General features: G+C 37.5%; 2 protein-coding genes across 8 annotated transcripts in view; one reads left to right on the forward strand and one right to left on the reverse strand.

Moving 5' to 3' along the window:
* The window catches only part of PURG (purine rich element binding protein G), a 36,308-nt gene extending 19,687 nt beyond the window's left edge, over window positions 1-16,621 (reverse strand). The window contains exons 1-3 of one of the 2 annotated variants that reach the window (XM_026508383.4): window positions 16,534-16,621; window positions 15,360-16,229; window positions 3,534-3,535 (exon numbers count right to left, since the gene is read on the reverse strand). In XM_026508383.4, the coding sequence (XP_026364168.1) occupies window positions 3,534-3,535; window positions 15,360-16,223 (866 nt within the window). In that variant the 5' untranslated portion in view covers window positions 16,224-16,229; window positions 16,534-16,621. Of the gene's footprint in view, window positions 16,230-16,533 lie in introns of both variants that reach the window. The other variant, XM_044387507.3, reaches the window with a different exon arrangement.
* A 486-nt stretch (window positions 16,622-17,107) lies between these two features.
* The window catches only part of WRN (WRN RecQ like helicase), a 141,515-nt gene continuing 133,502 nt past the window's right edge, over window positions 17,108-25,120 (forward strand). For 3 of the 6 annotated variants that reach the window (XM_026508385.4, XM_026508387.4, XM_057303390.1), the window contains exons 1-2: window positions 17,108-17,346; window positions 24,399-24,533. In XM_026508385.4, the coding sequence (XP_026364170.2) occupies window positions 24,519-24,533 (15 nt within the window). In that variant the 5' untranslated portion in view covers window positions 17,108-17,346; window positions 24,399-24,518. Of the gene's footprint in view, window positions 17,347-24,398; window positions 24,534-25,120 lie in introns of those variants that run through there. The other 3 variants (XM_057303389.1, XM_044387508.3, XM_026508388.4) reach the window with 2 other exon arrangements.

Raw genomic sequence — 25,120 nt, forward strand, 5'->3', positions numbered from 1 at the left:
GTAAAGTTTCATAGTGGACTTAGCAAAGATTCTGAAAGCATTTAGTGAACATTAACTCTGCCAAATTCCAGACAAATTTCCAATTTCCGATCTACTACATAAGTAATGAAAAAACGATTCTGGAATGCACATAGGAAAACTCTACAGAAATTCCATGATTTAAGTTTAACTGCCCTGGTAATTCCAACCTCAAACCTTAAACAAACAAACAAACAAACAAACATACGAAAAGTATCCCTCTGGAATCCCCTAGGTCTCATGAGGAATAAAGGTTACCTTTCCTCGAGGAAAGCTTCCGGGACCAGATATAGTTCATTTGTAGCTCCCCAAAGATTATAAGGATCGCTTAATAAAAGCACAATTGCTTTGCAATTGTAAATCTGTTTTTGTTTTTGTTTTTTTGAGTAGGCACCACACCCAGCGTGGAGCTCAATGTGGGGGTAGGGCTTGAAGTCATGACTCTGAGATCAAGAGTTGGAGGCTTAATCGACTGAGCCACGCAGGTGCCCTGCAAATGTAAATCTTTGTACAGGTGAAAATTATAACAACACCGGACGTAAGGATTATACTTGGAGAGCTGAGTAGCAATAACTATAAACCCATTATTGATAGGAGAAAGCAGATATCTTGTTTATTAAAAAAAAAAAGGTTGAGAAGAAAGTAGACTAGTGGTTTCCAAAGGATGGGGCAGAGGAATAGCTGATTGTTCAATGGGCTTACAGTTTCAGTTTTGCAAGATTAAACAAGTTTTGGACGTTGGTTGTACAACAAGGTGAATATACTTCACACTAATGAACTGCCTATTTAGAAATGGTTAAGATAGTAAATTTTATGTTTTTTTTAACCACAATTTAAAAAAAATAAAAAGAGAGAGTTGAATTAGACCACAAGAGTGAAGTATTCAGCTTGACTAAGGATATTTTTTGTACTCACAATAAATTGTGAGTTTATATCTTAAAAAAAAAAGAAAGAAAAGAAAAAATCAAATTGAGAAAACTCATTTGAGACTTAGAGGGTCAACTTGTGAGAAAGTGGAAGACAAGTCACCTATGCATTTGACTCAGACTGGAAAGACAGAATATTTTCGTTTTGAAATCCTGAATTTTGAAATGTAACCAATGGTTACATGTCAAGTAGTTTAATTTGAGCATAGAAGGTGGGGGAGAAACTACCATTCCCGGTGATCATTGCCCAGAAAGCTAGACAATATGATAGTACAAAGTCCTAGATTAAATACTTGGATTTATATATTTAGCCTCTCTCTGTTTCAAGTGAACCCTAGATATTACTTGTTGATAGGATAACCAAAAAAACTCATTTTGGCTGACAGTATTAAAATCTAAACAATTCCAGCTGGAAAGATGATATGGAAGAAAGAATGCAAGTCTAAGGCCACGACAAAGAATGGCTTCCATATCACGCAGAAAGAGCAAGACAAAAATGCCAATTTCTGAACCCCCACTCCGGACCAACCAAGTCAGAATCTCTGGGGGTGGGGACCAGAACCTATATGTTTAATACGGTATGTACACGAATGTTTGAGAATGACCGGACTAAATTGTAAAAGGAGAAACCTCTGTCATTTTAATGGAGGTGAGAACTCCTTAGAGGCAAATACACGGTTTAATGTTTAAGGGTATTCTTGATGACACCATCATGGTCATGACTCTTTGAGTTCCTTAGAGGCACATCAGAGAGTCTCTACTGTTTTAAAGGAGGGATTATTGGATTAAAATAATCTCTTTGAAATATTAGAAGAGATATTCTTAAGTGAGTCAAATGGTAGTCTGTGTTGCAAGAACCAGCTGTCTGGCAAAGCTTGAAATTTTTAGAGCTATAATGAGAACTTTTAAAGCTCTAAAGCAGGGATGACAAATAGCAAATATTTGGCATGATTGTTGTTCTTCTCTCTTTCCCTCTAGATGCAGATTTCAAATTCTCAACATAGCACTTTAGGACAGCCAATCAATTGTACTAACAAACAAGATGAAACCAATTTGTCAGTACTTCTCTAGGGGCATGGAGGGGGTGTGTGGAGGGGGAAGATTGGGTTCTTTAAAATTTTACACACGCACGCACGTGCACACACACGTGTAATGTCCGTGCAGAGTAAAATTCACTTAGTTAAATATTTAGAAATGTGTAATGCAGATATAGTTTATAGACTTTGGTGTAATACATTTTGACTTACTCAGCTCTCTAAAAGGTCTTATTATTTGTCCACCGAAATTTGGAAATGTTCCAGTATTATGAGAAAGCACAAGATGCCTGAAAGAAGGACAAGAAAAAGTGGACCCTGCAAGTGAGAACTGAGTTTCTTGGTTCATACTAGATCCCTGAATTTAGATATATTGCCACAGCTACCCTTTTGCCCTATATAAACCCTTGAAACTCTACAGGAGAGAATCACATATATTATTTGCAGCAATAATCAACCTACTTGGAATCTTGTTCTCTAATACAGAAACCTTAAGACGAAATAGTGAACTATGTTGTTTCTTCCCATCTTAAATTAGTAGTGCAAGAAAAAACAGAGAAGGAAAATATTATTTTATTGCTTCAATCTTTAACCAAATTTAATGTAGATTTTTACAAAGAAAAACTTTGGTAATATCCAATGATTTGGTTTTCTAATTTACTCTACTATCACTTATGTCTTTCCAAATAAACCTGTAGCAGGTACTTTTGAAAGAGCAACATAAGTACTATGTTCATTCTTTAATATGGTTGTTTCTGAAAATATGATTAAAAGTGAAACACTTTTTATGAAAATCATAAAAGGTAGACCTAATTTTGCAGGGCGAATCTCATGAAACCTATCTTAACTAATTCATTTAATTAGTACAACTCATAAATATTTGAAAATATCTCTTGTGTTGCAATAACAAGGGGTGGGAAGAAATGATTTTTTTCCCTAACGTGTTTTCAGAATAATACTAGAAAAATTGAAATCATACTTCTTTATCCAACTTGATACATTAACAGAAGACCTGAACTCAAAAGTTCCAAGTATTCCCAAGAAATCCTCTCAGAGTTGAAAACAATCTTCAAGGTAATAACAATCCATTTTTTAAAATTTATTAATTCCCTTTCACATCCTAAATTAAATGCCTGTCTATTCTCTGCCTTAAATGATTTCAGCAACAGGGAAGTGACACTACTTCTTAAAGTCTGCCCTCATGTTGAGCTGAAATTTCCTATAAATCTCCTATAACTCTCTATTCTGCCTGAAGTTTCCTCAGATTATAATTCTAAGACTTAAATTTTTTAAATCTAAAATTTAAATTGTATGTATAGTACAAACAGGCAGAGAATTAAAAAAAAAGTTTACTGCCTGTAATGATCTTTTTGACTTGGTGACTATCTCTGTTACATTCATCATTTTCACAACTTGGAATTCATTCATTGTTTTGGAGGACTAATCATCGAACGTGTAATAGTTGGAAAGAGAAGTTAATGAACTTGCAGAACTGCCAAATGTGTATATATGAATGATATAGTATTTCTGATAAAATGCGATCCACTAGAATGACAGCTATTAAGGTTATGTCATATATATAAATTATATAGATTTATATACAAAATATTGTTTTATTAATTTTGATCAACTTATTAATTATAGAATGTCCACAGGTTAGTAAACATAATATCAATTATTTTCAGGTATGTTAGTTATGTTTTCAAATATGCTCAATGAGCATCCAGGAGAAGTATCTCTAAATTTAAATCAATGGGTCCCACTGTTATTTGAAAAAAGTACCATAAATACATTACAGTACATATATAGTTCCTCTATCCTACACATATAGATAAGACACAGGAAAATGGTGAAAACATATGCTTTTAAAAGAAAATTAGTGTATTTCTTATCATTTATATATCTTAAGAGACAATCAGCATTTTGAACTTTAGCTTTAATTTTCTGTTTACTTGGCTTACTTTAGTAATTATGAACCATGTGAGCTACGTGACATATGTCACAAAATGTAAAATTGAGGGACTGAACTAATTCTGAGGTCCCTTCAAGTCTTAATATTTAATATTCACTAGCACTTGTATTAGTAACTGTTGAGTATAGAAATTATTTACTTTCCTTTACTAAGATTTATATACCAGAGTTATTTAATAAAGTAAAAATGTTTCAGTTCCATAAATTTGAATGGTAAGCTTTTCAAATAAGAATTCGTAATTGTTAATCCCTACCAGAATTATATCAAGAGTGCTGTCAAAAAATCAGAGAGAAGTTACTAAATGTCATGAAAGGATAAAAAGAGAAGAAAATGATTTTTACCTAAAGTCTAGTCAATTTATGAAAAATATTGTTTTAGATTTGTAAATTTCTCAAGGCAGAATGAATAGCTGAGTCTTCTTTCTACCAAGATGCTACAGTTATTTCGACCACATTTCTCTTTCACTGTCTTTTGTAGCTAAAGTAAAATCACAGCAACATACAGCAGTGGTTCTTAAAGTCTGATCCCCATTCTAGCAGCATCAGCTCACCTTGGAATGTGTCAGAAATGCAAATTTTTGGTCCTCTCCTCACCACCCCAGACCGACAGACTATAAACTCAGGAAGTGGGACCAGCAATCTGTGTGTTAACAAATCCTCTGGGCGATTCTTAATCACACCAAAATTTGAAAACCACTGGCCTGGAGTCACAGAGAAAAATGTGTATCTGTAAATAGGGTAGTCATATCCGTTTATTCTGTTGGGGATAAGGAAACGAGGAGGAAACTTGGTAATGAAATATGAAAATAAATGGAGTGATATAGGAAGAGTAAGATGGTAAAACGAGTTGCAAGAAACAATAAACTTTTTACTAATATTGACAAGACTTATTTTCAAATCAATTCAACATGACCAGTTGATTTTGGTTCATGAAAATGAAGTTGTAGATCCATGGTAAATAGTAATTTGTCTCCTGTCTGCCCTTAAGGGTTAAATTGGGGATCTATCTATATTCTCATCAGCTGATCTCTTTTCATAATTATTAGCATTTATTTAAAATAGTTGGTTGAGATTAGAGGTTCAATCTGTAAATTATACTAAAGATCAAATAAGTTGTATTTACTACTGAATTTCAATGAACTATATGAACCCTTACATAAGGAGTGTCTCCTGGTGGTACTAGCCCCATATATAGGGATTAGTTTTAGATAAAATAATTCCTACTAATCTGAGTCAGATTTACCAGTGGTGTTCGAGGCTAGATTGTGCTTTATTGGTCAGGGGGGTTAAATTTTGGAGTAAGTCTTAAAGATAGTTTGGCCTAATTGAATGTGCACGATCTTTGGCTTGGTGTCAATTTGGGTTCACATATATTAGTCCTGAAATACTGAACCAGTTTTGAAAATCTCTGGAAAATCATATTAAAATGGGGATGGTAATAGGGTTGCTGTAAGGATTAGAATAGTTACAAGGGGTTCAGCAATGCCTAATACATGGTAAGTATTTGATAGTTGTTAGTACTAATAAATCTTGATCGACTCTTCCTTTTATTACCACCTTCTTTTTAAAAATGATCATGGTGCAATTTTCCTAGAGGCTAAACTCATTTCTGAAATTACCCGTCAATCACGCTAGTCAAATTATTTCCTGAAGATCTATTGTGTACCGAAACGTTGGATTAAGTGACCTTTCAGTCCGTATCTTCCCAAGTGAAATGTTTCTATTCATCCTAAATTGCTGTATAGGCATATGGTAAAAGTGTTGAGAACAACTGAGTGAAATAGTAGCCATTCTTTCTTAGTCTATAGATCTAGTTCATAGCGCGATTTCTTTAGCCTTCTCTATTGTGTTTCAACTGTCACCTAAACAAATAAATAGGATGGAGTGGGGCCATGGGGGTAGTGGGAGAAATTAGTGTTCTTACCTGCTTCCAACAGGGTACAGCACATGAGAGGGGGAAAAAGAAGGGAGGAAGATTACGAGTGATGGCATTTTAGAACTCTATTTTTATATATGATTATAGCATGGTTTACCCTTTCTGGAGAACAGCAATAGATAAAATTCCATAATAAATTCAACTGAACTTTCAAACTATTTTATCCTATTGACATTCTAGACTAGTCAATCATTGGTATAAATCACATTGGTAGTCTGAAAAACCTAGAAATAAAATACAGCAGCTTCTGAAGCAAATTAGCAAATGATAAGGATTTTTTTTTTTTTTTGTATCTAGGGGTCTTGTACATATCCTTATCCTTATTTCTAAATTATTATCTTATGGTTCTATTGTTTTATTTGCTGGGTAGTTTTGGCACTTACATGTGTTCTTTTGGTAAAGTTGCTCAGAACTGTTTGAAATGGGAAGCTAAGGACAATTTCTACAAAATGGAAAGGGCAAATAACTGCCAAACTCTACTATTCTCTCCTATCCCACTTAGATTTCAAACAACACTGAGGAAGAAACAACTAAGAACCTGAAGTGTATCTGTTGTTTTGAGAAGAGGGAGGAGAAAACTAAATTTCTGCAACAGCCAATTCACTCTACAGGATTTGTTGAGAACTGACCAACCAGCCTGCTATTGTGAATCACCACCATTAGGCTAAAGGCTGAGTATGTCTGCAATGGAATTTTATGTGCACAGTTTTGAAATTAACAAAATATACATGTGTGTACACACTTCAAAATACACTTTGGTTCCTCTTAAACAAATGGACACCAAAAAGAGAGGCTAGGGGGAGAGGTCTCTCTTTTCCATTTGCTCTATTGAGAGTGGTGGTAACACACTGTCCATTGGAGGACTGGGGCACCTAAATAAATGTGTCTGGGACAAAAAACCTTGTGTTCTTCTCATCCCCCTCAATCATCAACCTTGGTAGTCTCTCAAGGCTAAAAACAAAACAAACTCACGATGATGTTTTATCTTTGCACACCCTAGTAGTTACAGGTCCTCTAAAGTAGAACCGTACCGTTCACAGTTCAGTGCCCTTTCTGATTTCCTTTGTTAAACATCATTACTTGTAACATACTATGTTCAATAGACCAAGGAAATAGGGGTCAAGGGTAGTACTTCATTCTCAGGGGCCCCTGCAGTGGTAGTAGCAGTGTATTATTTAGCAATGTAATTTAAGGTTATTTCAGGCACAATGACATTTCAGGAAATGATGTTATTTTTAAAATTCTTTTGCCATGCACAATATAAGAAACAATCACAGAATGTGTAGAAACAAGTGATGCTTCCAAAGGATAAGATCACATATGGATAGTAAAAATATTTCTATAAAAAATTAAAGCATAGCATAGTTATGTAGTTAGTGTATAGCAATTTGATCTTAAAAAGGACTAGGAACAAAGTTTGATTTTGTGTGGCTGAAGAGATACATACATGTGATAAAAAACTGCCACTTCTGCGTGTTCTTTGGGTATCATCACAGACTGCTGCATCATTACAGTTGTTTTTAATATAAAGAGAGATTGCCTTATACTTTCCAATTCTGATATTCTCTATTTTTTCTTTTGCACTCCATTGATACAGAATTTTAAAGTTTAGAGTATGAGGGAACCTTAGCTTCTAGCATGATCTTGTTCATTTTTTTAAAAAAAGATTTTATTTATTTTATTTTTAGAGAGAGTGAGCAGGAGCTGGGAGAGGGATGGGGGGTGGGGGCGAGAAAGGGAGAGAATCTCAAGCAGACTCCGAGCTGAGTGCACAGCCCTACACGGGGCTCGATCTCACGACCCTGTCATGATCTGAGCTGAAACCAAGAGTAGGATGCTTAACGGATTGAGCCACCCAGGAGCCCCTTGTTCATTTTTCATAAAAGGAAGCCATCCTACTGAAGTTAAATGGTTTGCTGAGAGGCCATCCACTGGCAGAATTAGGTCTTATTATTCTTTCTCAAATGATCTTCTAAAGGTTAAATAAATAGGGATTTAGTTTTGAGAATGTCTTATTTCTCCCATTTCAGTTATGCTGATTTCCTGTTATAGGCAAACAAAATAATAAGCCACTACCTTTCTCTTCTCTCTTACTTATACATTTGCTACCTCTAGGCAACCTTATCAAAGTCACAACAAGTAATAAATAAAATCCTGAAGAGTATGTATTATACTACAGAACCATTTTCTCTACAAAAAGTAAGATAATAAATATTTCTGAATATAGGCATCTCAAAAGAAAGTCTGTCTTTAATAGATCAAATAAAGCAAACAGGTTTATATCCTCATTTTGATAAAGACAAAAACCCACAAAAGGATTTTTTTCCCCAATCTTACACTTTGAGCAACTCTAACTTTTAATTACTATGAACATTTTTCTTAGGGATTACTTTCCCTTTTCTTTACCCCTGTTATTTCTGGGAACAATGAAAACTTTGAATAACATAGAAACTATACAAGGGGAAAAATGAGAGGACAAGCAACTCCTATGCAGTCTTAGGTAAGTCAACAGCAGAAAAGAATAAACTGCATATTCTATTTAAATGAGTATTTTCTTTATATTCACATCACAAACTAACTTCACTGTAGCAGCACTAATTTCATTATGAGTCAGTTTTTATTCACTGGTAGATGTCACTGGCCTTGATAAGAATAAGCAATTTCTCAAAGGATGTTCGAAAGAAGATAAAGTTTGGAAAACATAATTTACCAGAAAGTACTAACATGGGAAACTCCTCGATTAAGGATGGAAAATTCCTAATTTTTTTAGCCTAAATTTAAGCAAAACTCATTCCTGCAGGAGAATTTACCTACCTTTTGACCCCTTTCTTTAAATAAGAAGCAAAACATATAAACCATTTTAAGCTTGAACAAGTAAGTGTCTGGAGATTTTTACCAATGTTACAAATTCTGCAAAGGATGATGAGTTATTAAAAGAAACAAAGTCTTTTATGCTTTAAAAGTATATGTTTAAGAAGATTCTGTCTTCTAACAACAACTCTCTCATTTTGCGAACAGAAAATCATGTCACCAATTATGGAGATATTATTCTAAAGTTTAAGCCAATGCTTGAATTTTTTAAACCTTTTAACATTTTTGTAAAATTTACAGATACAAATCCATTAAAAAAATTCCTCCTCAATCCTCATATATTTTACGGTATTTCTAATAGGACTGGACTTTTTACTCTGGTTGATTTGATTTATAACTAGATAGTATCCTTCAGGGTTTCAGTATAGGACTTTCAGTTTGTCAGATAATTTTTTCTTGGTGGTTATTAGAAAGGTGACTTTAAAATACATGCTTGATATGAGTGAAAAGAGAATAATGATTTTTTTTGGGCAGGGGGTTTTAAAAACTTAAAGCATTATGCTAACTTCATTTTAAAAAACAATTTATTGTTTTATACTCTTTTAGCAGAGAATGGAGATGGTTTAGTTGTATTTGAAACCTCAGAAGTTTTCATCTCTCTCCAAATCATCGTTAGTACCCCTTCTGGTCCCAAGGACATCTGCCAGACTCTGAGTCCTTCAGTGGGGGAATCAATGCTTTAAACAATCAGGACTAGTGTCATGCCTTTGTGTAGTGTTGGATTTGACTAAGTTGCTAAATGCATTATTCATTAATAACCTTATAATCATAAAGATAAAGCTCATGTTAACAAATCAAAAGATTTCAACAGTCATAGCATAACCTTTCACTATAGTTCTAGTACTGATTTGCTCTCAAAATGGCAGTCTTTGGATAAAAATAAGATAATATTAGCAGAACTAGTAAAACTTGGCTGAAAGCGATAATTTGTTAAAGCTTTTAAATACGGGTGTTTTTCATTGGAGAACATAGTTAAGCTAAAATAACACTTGGTAAAATAGCTTAATATCCTGCCAGTCCTGAACCGTATTACTTCAGGAAAAAGACCAATACTCTTTCGCGGGAAGGAAGATAGGAAGACAGGAAGGGTAAGGTGGTTAGGGATAGGGAAGGGAAATTAAACATTTATACATTTTAAATTAATATATACATATCTTTGCATTTTAAGTAAATATCAATGGGATTCATTCAAAATTTCCTTGAGGTTCCCTTGGTGTAAGGATATAGTTCAAATTAAGTGCTATGTTAACTAGATCAAGTATGGTATCTGAGTAAAAGGGAAAAAAATTCATTTAAAATGACAGATCTAAAATTGATACTACTAGGTACAGGACAGTGTATATATTTTCATTTGCATGTTCAAAAAGAATATATGTATATACACATATGCTTGCATATTCAGAGTAACTCTAGAAGGATACACAAGAAATTGGTAACACTGGTTACTTTTCACTAACTGTAGCATTTAAATTTTGTACATATATATGTTTTCCCTATTCAAAAATACTGATTAAAAATCCAGTACTAAAATAAATTTAATTTTAACAATCAGGTCAAATTAAGGAAAAAAAAGACTAATTTTTTTACATTATACAAGAAAATATACTAATGCATATATTGTTTTTCCAAGATCCACCTACATAAATTTTGGTATATTTACTTTCCGACAGTAACTGTGATCTAAAAACTCAAATTTCACATGACCTTAACTTGGGAAAAACACATTTTCCCTGGAACTCATTGCTACAGCACTGTAGACTATGGGTTGTCTCACCAGTATGCTAACATCCTTATTCTCTTCCTCTGATGGGCTAGCCATTAGCCACCATTTCTCTACGAAATTCAAGGAATCTTTAAGGAAACTTCAGAAGAACTTTAAGAATCTTATTTGGCAGTGATAATTATGATACCTGTATTATTCTGTTGGCATGGAATCAATTTTAACTTCTCTTTGTGGTTTACTTTAGATTTTATCCTGCCAAAGATGTTTGGTGTTTTGGTAAAGACAGACTTCAAACGATGTGGTGACTAAGCCAATCCCTTACATAAAGCTTGGAATAGGATTTTATAAATAGTTCCAATGAAAGACATTTTGAAATAAGCAGGGGAAAAAATCTCACACTTAACAAAAATTATTTTCAGAACACCACTTAAAAATTAAGTCCTGATCACTTAAATATTAAAATAAACCATAAACCAAAATCTAAAGGAGTGATAGTACATACATCAACTTTCAATGGTAGCTGCTTATTAAAAATGAGTGTCTGAGGGTGTATTCCAATTTCATCCTCTTCAAATTGTGCAGCTCAGATAAATGTTTATTTTACTGAAAATATTTGCAAAATTACAATATAAATACATGAATATATTAAGATAGAATGACTATATATAATGTATTCTTATCCATATATATAAAATGAATGCAGTAAATATAGCATATTCTCAATGAATTATTAGTACACAGTGTTTCTTAGTATAGTACATACAACCTATTATTAAGCAACAATTATCTAGTTTTCAAATGTACATCTCAGGAAGTTTTTAGGATGAAAAGATACACTAAATCTCCCAATACCCTTTTTGGTTGGTGAAAGTTGGTTCTGCAAATTCTGAAGTAATATTATGTTTATTTTAGCAATGGTTCTTAGGCTCTTTGCATTTTCTTAATTTGAAACTTTATTTCTTTAGTCTGGGTGTTTTCTTAATAATGCTGTATCAGCCAACCATACTTTTAATTCTAACACAGTATCATGTACTGTCTTTTCATTAGTCATTTTAACACACATCAACAACGAAACAGAATTATTAAAATTTTTTTTTGTCTGCAAAAATTTCCAAAATTAACTTCCAGGGTATTATGGGTATTATGGGGAGTCTCAACTAGATATAGTCTCAACTGTAATACTAATCTGGGCTAGAAATAGTTTTTTATTGATTTTAGGTCTTAAGAATACAAATATGAACTCTACTTTAAAAGTGTTTGTTAAATGTATTGGGATTTGTTTCAAAAGCATCTTCTACCCTCCTCCATTATACTGATTTAATGGAAACTTGTTATTATAGCAGTTCCAACACAAACATCTGCATGCAAGAGATCACCCTACAGATTCTAACTACATAGTTATTGAAACACATCCCACCTGTCAAGTGGCATAAATGTACATCTCCTATATACAAAAGGTAAAGTGCATTATTAAATTAGTGAACTGACAGATTGTCTGCCTGGACCATATAGCTTTCAAATAGACAAATGTGAAATTCTCCCATTAGAACCAATTATTTCAAGAGGTTCCAACTAGCTTTTCCACCCTGTCGTTTATTTTTTGGCCATGCTCTTTAGTGCAAATAAGCTTGTGTTTGACTCAAGTTTAAGGGACATGGCAGTTTGGGGCTTTAACAAGGAAAATTATAAAATGTGGCAGAACTTTTAATACTTTTATAATACATTGCATCTTTTGCATATAAGCAACAGATCAGTGCTGCTTTCAGTTGCTAGGAGCACACTGCCAACTATTATGAGGAACCCGTTTCCAAATTTCATACTATTAGCTTATATTATTACAGTTTTGAGTCTATACCACATTATACTTGGGTTATTATGTGCAAACATCATCAGTGTTTTAGAATTATACAGTGAACTAGTAATTTTGGTTACTAACTTGAATGCTCATTTTTTGACTTCTAACACCCAGTTGCCTTGAGTTTAATGTCTTCAAGGCTGGGATCCTATTATTTTGAAGAATACCATGTACACTTGCAGCTTCACTTATGTTACAAATGACAATAAATAAAATGTATATTGCACGGATAAAAATAGTAGCTTATTTTATAAGATACATGGCAATACATGTCCTAATACCAGAGTTTTGAACTGGATCTTATTTGATTATGGCTAATGAATAACTGGGAATTTTAAGTATCAAAAAATCATAACATCATTTCATTTTTCAATGAATACATATAAAAAAGTGAAACAAAAGGACTGGCAGAAGGCTTAGTGATTCTGAAGTATATTCAATTGCCGGTATATATGCATCTACCCATCTATAGCTTTGAGATGGTAGTAACTTTGAAGTATACATACAATGTAGAAGATTTGGCTACTTAACTAATTCTTGATGTAAATAATTAATGCAAATTAATATTTATATACAATTAAAGATATTTATCTTTAAGTCTGACGTAGTATCGTGTATATGTATATATACATACACACACGTATGTATATAGACATAAACACTCAAATCTTATCAGACTAAAAACCAAAAAAGAAATCATTTAGATTTAATGGATATAAATATTTTAGGAGGGTTTTAAGAGAGACTATATAGTCATAGCAATAGTGATAGGAACACTCGAATACTGGAACATTCATCGTTCCAGTTTGCCAAAATCTGACAGGTTGATAATTATTAATAGGCACTATGATGGGCAGCAATAACAATCAGTAGTACAGTAATTCAAGTGCACATCACTCCTTCATATACCAAAAACTACTTTTTATCAAGTCTACAACAGTTATTTTACAGTTAGGACTGTTTAAAGATCCTTGCTACTTTTAGAGTCTCAACACCCACCATGTGCTATTAACTCTAGTACTAACATTATCTTCTAACCTTCAGTTGTTCCATAGTAATCCAGATGGTCCACAATTATAATGAACTAATGAGATTCCTTCATACTACTCGAGGAAACGTGAAATACAATCTGAAAACCAATACCAGCATATATGTCTGGGTTACTGATTGCTCGTTTTTAAATAAGATAAGCCAGTAATATTCTTTTCTTAACTCACAAAGCTCTCTTAGTGACCTTACTTAAATGTATTTGGGGACAAACTGCTGAAGGAAAAAATTATTAAAATAATTTTGAACTACTTATCGCATATAAAAGGAGAGCTACATTCTGATCTCAATCCATGCAGCCAGCTCTCATCAATGAGAGCTATATTTGGGGGTTGAAATCAGTGTCTGGCTCTTAAACATGATTATATGGACTTATTGTGTGGGAGGTGAATAAAGCCAAGATAAAAGACAATAATTTCAATCAGAATAAAATGCAGCTCAACAGAGAAAATTCCAGTCAGTTAATACAGGGTGGGTTGGTACACATATACACTATATCCACCTGTTTAAAAATTGCTTAGGTGTTGAAAAATTGCTGTGGCACTTCCTGGAAAGTAATTTTTAATACAGGTAAATGGGTGAGTCTTGTGTAAAGTAAACCTTTTTTAAGTATCATAAAGAGCACCTTAGAAAATGCCTGAATTTTCCTTTCAAATATGTTTTTAACCAATCCTTGAATAATTTTCCCAGGCTGAAAATTTATATTCTAAATGTTTTTTAGAAAAAGAGTTTTTTTTTTTTTTTTTCTTCTGGAATTAAAACACCTGTAAAAGCCAGGTTTATATTGGAAGTGTTGACACGGTTTTAAGGGTAGCAATTGCAAAAGTGCTACTAAAATGTATTATTACAGATGTATTTTTGTATCAGTTAACTGGTGCACCAACCCCTCTGAAATAGTGCTAAAGAAGAAGCATAAAATATAACACCTTGAGTCCATGATATATTTTGGGAAAAAACCTCTCACAACCTTCAAAGTAGCATGAAAGGCTAAAACAACAAGATTTCCATAGCAAAGCCATAGGATGAAGCCTCCCACTCAACAGTGACATAAAAGTAATTCCTCAAACTTTGGAAAGTCAATAAAAATATATGGTATAGTGAAAAGAGATAAAGATGGGATTACAACTAGTTTTGAATAACCAATTAAAACTCTCCCACGGCTTTGATATGGCAACTAAACTGCAGGGTTACCACAAAATTTGAAATTATAGAATACTATCATTAACTGTAAGATTTGATTCTTTCATAGTACTTTTTGATATTCAGTTATCCAATGAACAACTAATATATTTCTACATGTACTTTTATAAAGAAATATATTTATACTATACTTGAGGTCAATTTCTGTTTCCGTGGTAACTGCCCTACAGGTAAGCTTAGCAGCTTTTAATGAAGTAGGGATGGAATACTTTTTTGGGGAACTTGTTAAATAGAAATTCACACTTCCGTATTAAGTATTCGTATATTTTCTCAGGATCATGTCATAGTGCAATGTAAATCTTAGTTATGGTTTTTAGAAGGTCAGAATGTCACATTTTGTGCTGATTTGCATACTTCAATAGTCTGGAGCAGTTGAAGCAGCTAAACTATTTAGCTCTGGGAAGGTTGGAATTCCCCTAAGAATTATAATGTTCTATGTATAACATGAGAATCAGACTCCTTGAAGTATAAACTACCAGAGGTATTACTAATAACAAAGGGCCAAAAAAAGGAGGAAAAACTTCTTCAAATGATTATGGATCAGTACTTTTAGCCAATTTATGATTTTAAATTTTGCCTGATGGAGTTCAATTTCACTCTAGTCGAGGCATTCTTGTTCTTCACCACTGGCCCTTCTGCCATCCATTCTCTTTTCTTTATGGCTGTTGCAAATTTTCCTCATCTCTTCTTCATACTTGATAAAATTCTCCCCAAACCTTGTCCAAGCTTTGAATGGAACAGTAATAGTATTACGGTAAGGTGGCCTCACCTCACTTACCTTCAGGAAAATTCCATATTTATTAGAGCCCACATCAAAGTAGAACCTTTTATTGTCCACTCTGAAAGAAGTCCCCTCTGGGAGTTCAAGTGGGTCATCATCTCCACCTCTTCGTTCTTCTATGTCCCCTTCGCCATAATCTTCAATGAGCTGAACCAAGGCATCACGAAACTCTATCATTCCTTGTGCTGGGAGCACAATAGTCTGTTCTTGGCCCAAACTGTGACCAAAATAACCTATCATGCCAGTCCCTCGCATCATGGTTTGTCTAATTCTTAGGAAGCGACCCCGTTGATTTTCCTTTAGGTCTAGATAATATTTCCTATTGTCCCTCTCTATGTAGTCTGTTTTGAGGACACTATGAGGGTGTTCTTCAGACCCTACAGAGACAGGTGGGGAGGGTGCCGAGTGCTTCTGTCTCCTCCTGGAGGCTTGATCTTTGCCGTGGCCATGCTCTTGCCGGTGGCCTTTCAGGCCCAGGTGGGCGTAATGCTCGATGAAGTCCCCTAGACAGTCCTTCAGCTCCGCTGCCACAGACAGGGACAGAGTCAGTTTACTCTTTCTGATATTGTCCTGCCGGCCTCTCCCTATCCAGACTTCGGCTATCTTTAGGAACCGGCCCCGGGAGCTTTGCTTTACGTCTAGGTAAAACCTCTTTTTCTGGATGTCCACTCGTTTGGAGGCCAGCTCCTGGATTTCGGCTGCGCCCCCAGCCTGATTAGGGGTGGCTGAAGCCGCGTAGTGGGGGTAGTGGGAGTGCTGGGCCTGGGGATAGAGTCTACTCTTGCTTAGGCCAGAGCCCCCTACATTCTTGCCGCCGCGGCCGCGGCCGCCGCCGCCTCCCCTTCGCCTGGCTCTTTCCATCTTCAGCTGCAAGTGACAAACAGACACACGGGGTGGGGTGGGGGAGGGGTGTTGAGAACAATCGCAGACGCCCCTCGGCCTGCGCTGCCCCCGCCTCCGCCCGGGACCCCCACACCGGGCCGCGGTGCACGGCGCCCGCCGCCGCAGAGCCCGGCTCCCGCCTCTGCCCGACCGTCGGCGGCGACAGGCGGCGTCTCCCGGCTCTGCGCCGCGCACATAGCATCCCTCCGCCTCCCCGGCCTCCCGCTCGCCGCGGGGCCGCCAGCCTCGGGCTCCGCAGCCCCGGGGTCCCCAGCCAGCAAACACTCACATCGACACTGCCATCACCGCCGCTACCGATGCCCTTCACGACCGCCGCCGCCGCCAGCTCTCGGCCCCTCTGCTGCAGCCGCCGCAGCCGCTGCCCCCCGCCAGCTCCCCCGCCGCCGCTCGCACCGTCCCCCGCCGGAGCAGCCGGGCAGGGGCATTGCCTGCGGCGCCCGCCGCCGCCGCCCCTCCTGCGGCCGCTGCGGGGGCCGCCGCCTCTCTTCGGGCACCGGCCCGATACCCGCCGGGAGGGGAGGGGGGTGGCGGCAGGGGGCGGGCCGTGGACCCCGCCTCCTCCGGCACAGCCAGCTGAAGGGAAGAGAAGGTCTCGCGCTCTTCCTGGGGGCGCGCCGAGACCGAAGCCCAGCACCCGGGGACGGAGAGTGAGCGCGAGGTGACTGGACAGGTGTGAAGATGGGAATGAGGACGGGGGTGGCGAGAGTGTTCAGACTTCTCCAGGTTCCGCCGGGATGCGGGACTCCGGCGGCCCACCGGCGTCCGCACAAAGACTACACCTCCCGGAGTACTCAGCGGCAGCGAGAGTCCTTGCGCATGCGCGCCGCATAGCCAGCTGGGCTTGGTGGCAGGGCTGCGGAGCCACACAAGCGGAGGACCGGGACGGGGGCGGGGCGTCCGCCTGCCAGAGCTGATGTGTGCTGGGGGCGCCGTGACGCTGCGGCGTACGTTCCGCAGCGCGGGAATAAAGTCTGTCGAATAGCTATCTAGCCTGGATACCTGGGTTCCAGGCCCTGTTGTTGTGACGCTTCTCAAGTCATCCAGCTGAAGGAGGAGGCCGGTTGAACTGACTCTTCTCACGGTAATGTGTCCTCTCCACCCCTGTTTCAGCTAGCTGCAGACCCTGGGCTATCATTCGAGCCTTCTCCGACATTGGAGGTGCTCAGTCCGGCAAAACAGGCCGCGGGGCAGTGTGTGGGAGGTGCGTTAGAAACGGGTGTCCTCTGCCCCTTTCACCTCCGGAACATACAGGAAATGGGCCCCCCACCTGCCGCTGGCCTGCCCAGAGCTTCCCTCCCTCAGCTTGTGCCACCGGTTGCCTGTCGTGGGTCCTTAGGATTCTGTCCTTTACTGCTGCAGAAATGGAGTCCCTCCATATTTACAAAACAGAGTTCGGGGAAATAACCTGTTAGGTGTAATTTAGCAAATTAAGTTGGATTTCTTGCGTTTAAAATCCTTTAATTCATAATTTTTTTTTTTCCTGGCTGAATGTGAGTTGTTTTATGGGTAGATTTGAGTATGTGAAAATACCAGTCCCTGTGGTAATGAAATCCCTTGGATACTTATTTAGCAGTCTTTAAGTCACGGTACTTTAGGTTTTGTATAATTTGGTATGCTAATTTTAGGGATATTGGGATATATAGGACAGTTTAGATTTTGATGTCATTGAATAGTGGTCTCCTTTTATTAATTCAGCAAATACTTATTGAGCACTCTCCTAGGGATACCAACATATCTGGGGATACCAACAAGGAACAAAACGGGCAAAAAATCTTTCTGCTTTTGGACCTTACGTTTTGGAGAGAGAGAAAGTCAAATGCCCAATATGTTAGAAGGTGAAAATCCTTTGGAGAATAATAAAGAAAGAGGGATGATGACTGTGGGTTGGAGTAGGGAGCTGCAGTTTTACAATGGCTTGTCAGGGAAGGCCTCATTGGAAAGGTAATTTTTGAGTAAAGAGTTGAAGGAAATGGGAGAGCTGTGGCTGTCTGGGGGGAAAGAAAGTGCAAAGGCCCTGAGGAAGCCCGTTGGTATGTTCAAAGAGCAGCGGAGGAGGCCAGTAAGTTAGAGCGGAATGAAATAGTAAGGGAAGAATTGTAGGAGATAAAATCAGACAGGAAAGGAGCAGGGAACAGATAGTGTAGAACCTGGTAGGGTATTTTGAAAATTTAGGTTTTCATTCTGAGGGAGATGGGAAGCTATTGGAGAGTTTTGTAAGGGAAACACCACCATCTGAATTATCTTTTAAAGAAAATAGTAAAATATATATAACAAAATGTGCTAATGTAACAATTTTTAAATGTACAATTCAGTAACATTAATTACACTCCCTCTCTTGCACAGCCATCACCACTATTTTTTTTTTTTTTAAGATTTTATTTATTTATTTGACAGAGAGAGCAAGAGAGCACAGGCAGGGGGAGGGCAGAGGGAGAGGGAGAAGCAGGCTCGCCCTGAGCAGGGAGCCCAATTTGGGCGATCCCAGCTGGGATCATGACCTGAGCCAAAGGCAGACGCTTAACCGACGGAGCCACCCGGGCGCCTCCATCACCACTATTTTTAAAACTTTTTCACCCCAAACAGATTCTAACTAACAGGTTAATTAAACAAAACTCCCCACTGCCCCCTTTGCCTAGGCCCTGGTAACCTCTAATATAATCTCTCTTTATGAATTTGCTCATGCTGGAAGCACAATATTTGGGCTCTTAAAATCTTTTTATTTTTATTTTTAATTTATTTTTATTTTTTTAAATACTTGTGTTTTTTACATCTGGCTTATTTCACTCAGCATAATGCTTTCAGAGTTCATCCATGTTGTGCCATGTATCAATTTAATTTCTTTTTATGGCTGAGTAATATTCCATTGTGTGATTATACTATGTTTTATCTGTTCATCTTTTGATGGACACTTGGGTTTTTTCGCAATTTTGGCTATTGTGAATGATGCTGCATTGGACATTACAAATATCTGCTTGAGTTCCTGTTTTTAATTCTTTTGGGTATATACCTAGGAGTGGACTTGCTGTGTCATATGATAATTCTGTTTAGCTTGCTGAGGAACTAACTGCCCAACCACACTGGTGGCCCTGTTTTACATTCAGCCAGTGATGTTGCAAGGATTCCGTATTTTCCATATCTTCTCCAAATAATTTTCTTCCTCTTTCTTTTTTTTTTTTTTAAGATTTTATTTATTTGACAGAGAGAGTGAGAGAGCACAAGCTCGGGGGTGGGGCAGAGGGAGAGGGAGAAGCAGACTCCCTGCCGAGCAGGGAGCCTGATGCAGCGTTTCATCCCAGGAGGATCATGACTGAGCTGAAGGCAGACACCCAACTGACTGAGCCACCCAGGGGCCCCCAAAATAACTCTTTTTTAAATCGAAGGATAGTTGACATATAATATTAAATTAGTTTCCGTGGTATAGCATAGTGATTCAACAATCATACGCATTACGAAATGCTCACTATTCTTGTCTTGCTTTTGATCTTAGAGTGAAAACTTTAGTCTTTTACCGTTAAATATATTACCTGTGGGTTTTTTTATAAATGCCCTTTATCGTTTTGTGGCAATTCCTTCCACTCCTAGTTTTCTGAGTCTTTTTTTAATATGAAAGCATGTTGGATTTTTAAATGCCTTTTTGTGTCAATTGAGATGATTATGTGGTATTTTTCTTTCATTCTATTGAAATGATTCATTACATTGATTGATTTTCTTATGTCGAACTGCTCTTGCGTTCCTGGGATAAATCTCACGTGGTTATGGTGTATAATCCTTTAAATTAAATTAACAGAATCTTTTTGGCTACTATTTTGGGAATAGACTGTAGAAGCAAGGAGACAAGTAATGTGGCTTGAACCAAGATTTTAGCTGTGAAGGTGGTAAGAGAAGGTAGGATTTCAGCTTTATTTTGAAGGTAAAATTTTTGCTGATAGATTGGTTGTGAAGTGTGAAGGAGTCAAGGATGAGTAAGGTTTTTGGCCTGAGTAATCAGAAGGATGAAGGTGCACTTACCGAGAGCTCCAATTTATAGAGGAGCAATTTGGGGAAATTTTTGTACATATTGACCATGATATGCCCATTAGAAATCAAGTATTTAGTAAGTAATTGGATATACAAGTTTGAAGTTCAGAGGAGTGGTCTAGGCTGTTTGTATAAGTTTGGAAGTCATCAGTGTGCTATAGATTATTTTAAAGCCATCAGGCTGTCATTTTCAAGGAATGAATGTAAAGAGAAGAGAATGAAAAGGTCTGTGACCTGAATCTAGAATGCTGTGATGTTTAGAGATTGGGGAAGTAAGGAAGGACCAGCAAAAGGTACTGAGAAGGGGGCACCTGAGTAGCTCAGGCAATTGGGTGTCTGCCTTCGGCTCAGGTCATGATGCCTGGGTCCTGGGATTGAGCCCCGCGTTGGGCTCCCTGCTCCATGGGAAGTCTGCTTCTCCCTCTCCCTCTGCCTGCCACTCTCCCTGCTTGTACTCTCTCTCTGTCAAGTAAATGGATAGACTCAAAAAAAAAAAAAAAAATTTACTGAGAAGGAATTCTTACTGATGTAGGTGGAGAATCAAGAATTGTCACAGAAGCTTAATAAAGTGTTTCATGAAGGTGGGTGTGACTGATTGTGTCATATGTTGCTGGTGTATTGAGCCAGATGAGGACTGAAAATTGACTGTAGGATTTGGCAGCATGAAAGTCATTGGTATCTTGGTATGAGCCCTTTTGGTGGGGTGGAGTGGTTACAGTGAACTTAAGAGACAGTGAAAGGAATGGAAATTGAGATGCTAGTATAGATGACTCTTCTGAGAAGTTTTTCTATAAAGAGGGGAAAAAGAGTGGAGTAGTTAGTCAAGAGTGTGTTTTTAAAATGGAAGAAATTGCAGTATGTATATACTGATGGGACTTTGGGACTTTTCTGGAAGACTAGTAGAGAGGGAAAAATTGGTGATGCAGGAGAGAGGTGAAAAATGGAATCTAGTGCACACATGGAGGGGCTGGATTGAGGAGCACAGATAGCACACAGGGGATATATATGTGTGTGTGTGTGTCTGTGTGTGTGTGTGTACAATACTGATACCTGTATCGATACTGATATCAATGTGTATATATATTTCTCAGCCTCCTTAATAGCATGGGACAGTTCCCAATTCCTTATTGTGAGAGATATATACTATAATATGTATATGATTGTATATATTGTATATTTTACACATTATATACTATTATATATACTATTTATATTATACACACACACACACACATGTAATCTGCAGTCGGCAAACTGGGGACATAGGAGAGCTGAGAGCGTAGTTCCAGTCCAAATCTGAAGGCCTGAGAACCGGGAGAGCTAATGGTATATGTTTCATTCCAAGTCTGAGTCTGAAGACAGACGACTAATGACCTAGATTGAATATGGCCAAGTGGGGAGAGTGAATTTTTTCTTACTCAGCCTTTCTGTTCTATTTAGGCCTTCAACAGATTGGGCGAGGCTCACCCAAATCGGGGGGGGGGGGGGGGGAGCAGTCTGCTATACTCAGTGTACTAATTCAAATGCTAATCTCATCCAGAAACACCCTGACAGACATGCCCAGAATAATGTTTAACTAAAAACTTGGGCACAGTGTGGCACATTCGAGTTGACACAATAAAAGTAGCCATCGTGATGCAATTATGTGAATAAATTACAGGGTAGGGACTTAAGTAAGTTCTTCTTTAATTGCTTTTATTTTCAGGGAAATCTGAAGCAAGGTGGTCAGCTGAGAGTGAGGATGGGGGAGGAGATGTGATGGCTTTAAGTAGAGAGGAAAAGATATGAAGGGGAGGATAGTAGATAGATAAGTGAAAAGTTGTAGAATTGCTAGGAAGATGGAGGGTCCACTTGAGGTTGGTGGTCATAAATTTAAGGTGAGACCAGTCAACATGATTGTGTTTTTCATTTGCTGCATTCAGTTCGCTGCATCGGTACAGGCTCGGGGTAGGTAGAGAATTTTTTTTTATTCAGGCAGAGTTAGAGTTTTGACAGGAGAAAAAAACGAAGCCAGAGATGGGCAAGTTAAGGGAGTAGAAAGGAAGTGGTTAACTGGTCAAGGAGGAATTAAGGACTATTTGGGGGTGAGGAGAATGAAAGCTAGCAGGACCATTGGATTATAGGTCCTAGTTGGATCAAAGGATTGTTTGAGTTGAATTTCTAGAGGTAATGAACTTGAAAAAGAAGGAGATGTTGATTGGAGAATGAGATGCTTAGAATTGAGATTATGGAAGGATTCAGTCCTTGGTAATGACGTGGCATTGTCATGTGAACAAATGAGTGGAGCAGGGTGTAGGCAAGATAATTGGAGAGCTAGTCAGAAAACCGAGAGGCACTATCTTCTTTGGAAATTTTGCATCAAAGATTGTAAGCCCTTGGACAAGCAGAGGGGGAAAAAGGTGGGATGTAGATATAAATGGCCACAGTACTGATGTTGATGGTAATGATAATGGTCCATTAACATGCAACTCAAATGTCACCAACTTGATCTATATCCAGCACTGAAAAGTTAGCTACTGAGTTATGTATGGTTGTATCGCAACTCATAGTCAACCCGTAAGCCCTTCATGGACTTCTGTTCTTTGACCCACGTGTTCTTATAAGAGTGGCAGGTGACATATGGCATCTTTTCTTAGTTGTCGGTTTGAAATCTTTCACCAAAGGCTTATTATAGTGCAGCTTCTGTAGAAATTTTTCTTTGCTTTCTGTGTAGTCTTCTTTGGCTTGTCTTCTCTCTCAGGGTTGTGAATAATTTATTGGTGAGAAGGCAGGCAGAGAAGTAGGAGTATTCTGTGACTTAGTAATTTCATATCTAGGAATCTATCCTATAGAAATAATAATATGAGTGCCTAAAGATACACATAAGGGTGTTCATTGACCATTATTGGTGATAAAATTTGTAAGCAACCTGTCATCAATAGGGAATAGTTAAATAAATTGTGGTGATAAAGAAAATGGAATTCTATACAGTTTTTAAAAAATCAGTTCAAGAAGTAGTATTAGGTTTTATTTATTCCGTCCCATCACCAGGGATTTTTTTTTGCAAATATTGAGAAACCCAAGTCGAGCTGGCTTCAGCAATAAAAGGTTATTAGCCTATTTAACTGATAACACCCTGAGATAGAGTGGCCTGCAGGCAGGTTCAGTCAGGGCTCTGACTATTTTTTTGGCCCTGTGCTTGACCATCTTCCATGAAGAAGGCATGGAAGTGTTTTACCTTCGAGGTGATTGCTTGTAAAGTTATAAGATGGCTGTGTGCATCCACCATGGTAATATATTTCTTCCTTCATATCTAGCAGCAGCAAAAGCATTCCTTCCCATACCATGGAAAGAGAATCCTGAGGACCACTTTGGATCTGTTATGGACAAGGGATAGAGACCAGAGAACTGAGACCTAGGTTATAATTCCTGCTCCCCAGAATCAGTTGTGTGGCGGGTGGAATGGGATTTCTCCACTGACCTTAAAACAGTTGGGTTTCATTCCTGCTACTGGTGACGAGGTCATTCCTATCGAAAAAGCTTTGCTATTATACACTGGGGGTGGTGGGGAGGACTAAATGGGTTTGTTACCTTCTTTCCTAGTATTAAGGTAATCAGCCTATTTTTTCTCCTCTCATTCTTGATTTTACTAAAACCATGAGATTTTGTTTATCCTCAGGATCCCAAATTGGAAAAATATAAATAACTATTGATTTCATTATTTACAGAGGCTCTTTTACTCTCAGTTGCAAGAAAGAGGTAAACTGGAGGGAGGGAGGGAAGGTGGGAGAGAGAGGTATGCTTGTTGAGAAATAAGCTATAGAATGTTAAAACTCTCTCTTTACATACTTGACTTCAGTTTCATTCTTTTCCCTGTAGCGGCCCCCATTAACTGATATGTATCCTCCTGGATTGTTCTTTGCATTTATATATTTGTATTTTAAAATTTAAATGGTAACTACTATTGACGCTTAGTTTTTCCTGTTTCACTTAGCACAAGTTATAGAACTTGTCATCTGAATACATGTAGTTCTGTTTTCTTACTAACTGCTTATTATGCCATATTTTGGTTATGTCATTGTTTACTTAACTATTAATTTACCCTACTAATTGCTTCTAGTATTTTTGCTATTACAGATTGATATAATGAACATCCTTTGCATATATCTTGGTGCACGTATGCGTGTCTTTCCATAGAATAGGTATCATTGCTGGCTTGAAGGGTATGCAGTTTAAAATGTCGATAACTTCCACAAAATGTCTTTGAAAAAGGTAAGGCCAGTTTCTGTTCTCTTGCAAATATATCGTATATGATTAATATTTTAAATTTTTGCTGATAATGGTATATCAGAATTATAGACAGTTTTGTTGGCCTCATTCATTGGATACTTGTTCTTTCTTAAAGATGAGAAATGCCTTTATCGTATGTCAGATTTCTGTATTTACATGGATCTGTTTCTGGACATGGTATATTTTATTTCGTTGATTCATATCTCTTTATACCAGTTCTACATGATTTTAATTACTGTTGTTTTGTACTATTCCATATTTAGAGTGAGTGTCCCCTTATTGGTCTTATTTTTCAAAAAAAATTTACTACTTTTCAGCATTTTCTCTTCCTAGAGAACTTCAATATAAACTTGTGTGATTTGATGAAAAATCCTGCTGACATTTTTTCTTGTTATTGCTTCTTGGGTGTATTGATGTAATTGATATAATTTTGAGACTAACCATCCAGGAACTCAGTGTGTCCTATCTAGCCCTTTTTGGACATCTTAGTAGACTTTTCTAGTTGTCTTTAAAATGGGTCTCATATATTTTATGTTAGGTTTATTTCTTGGTAGGTAGTAATTTTTGCT

This window comes from Ursus arctos, unplaced genomic scaffold (assembly GCF_023065955.2).
Source record: "Ursus arctos isolate Adak ecotype North America unplaced genomic scaffold, UrsArc2.0 scaffold_27, whole genome shotgun sequence".
NCBI classification, from domain to species: Eukaryota; Metazoa; Chordata; class Mammalia; order Carnivora; family Ursidae; genus Ursus; species Ursus arctos.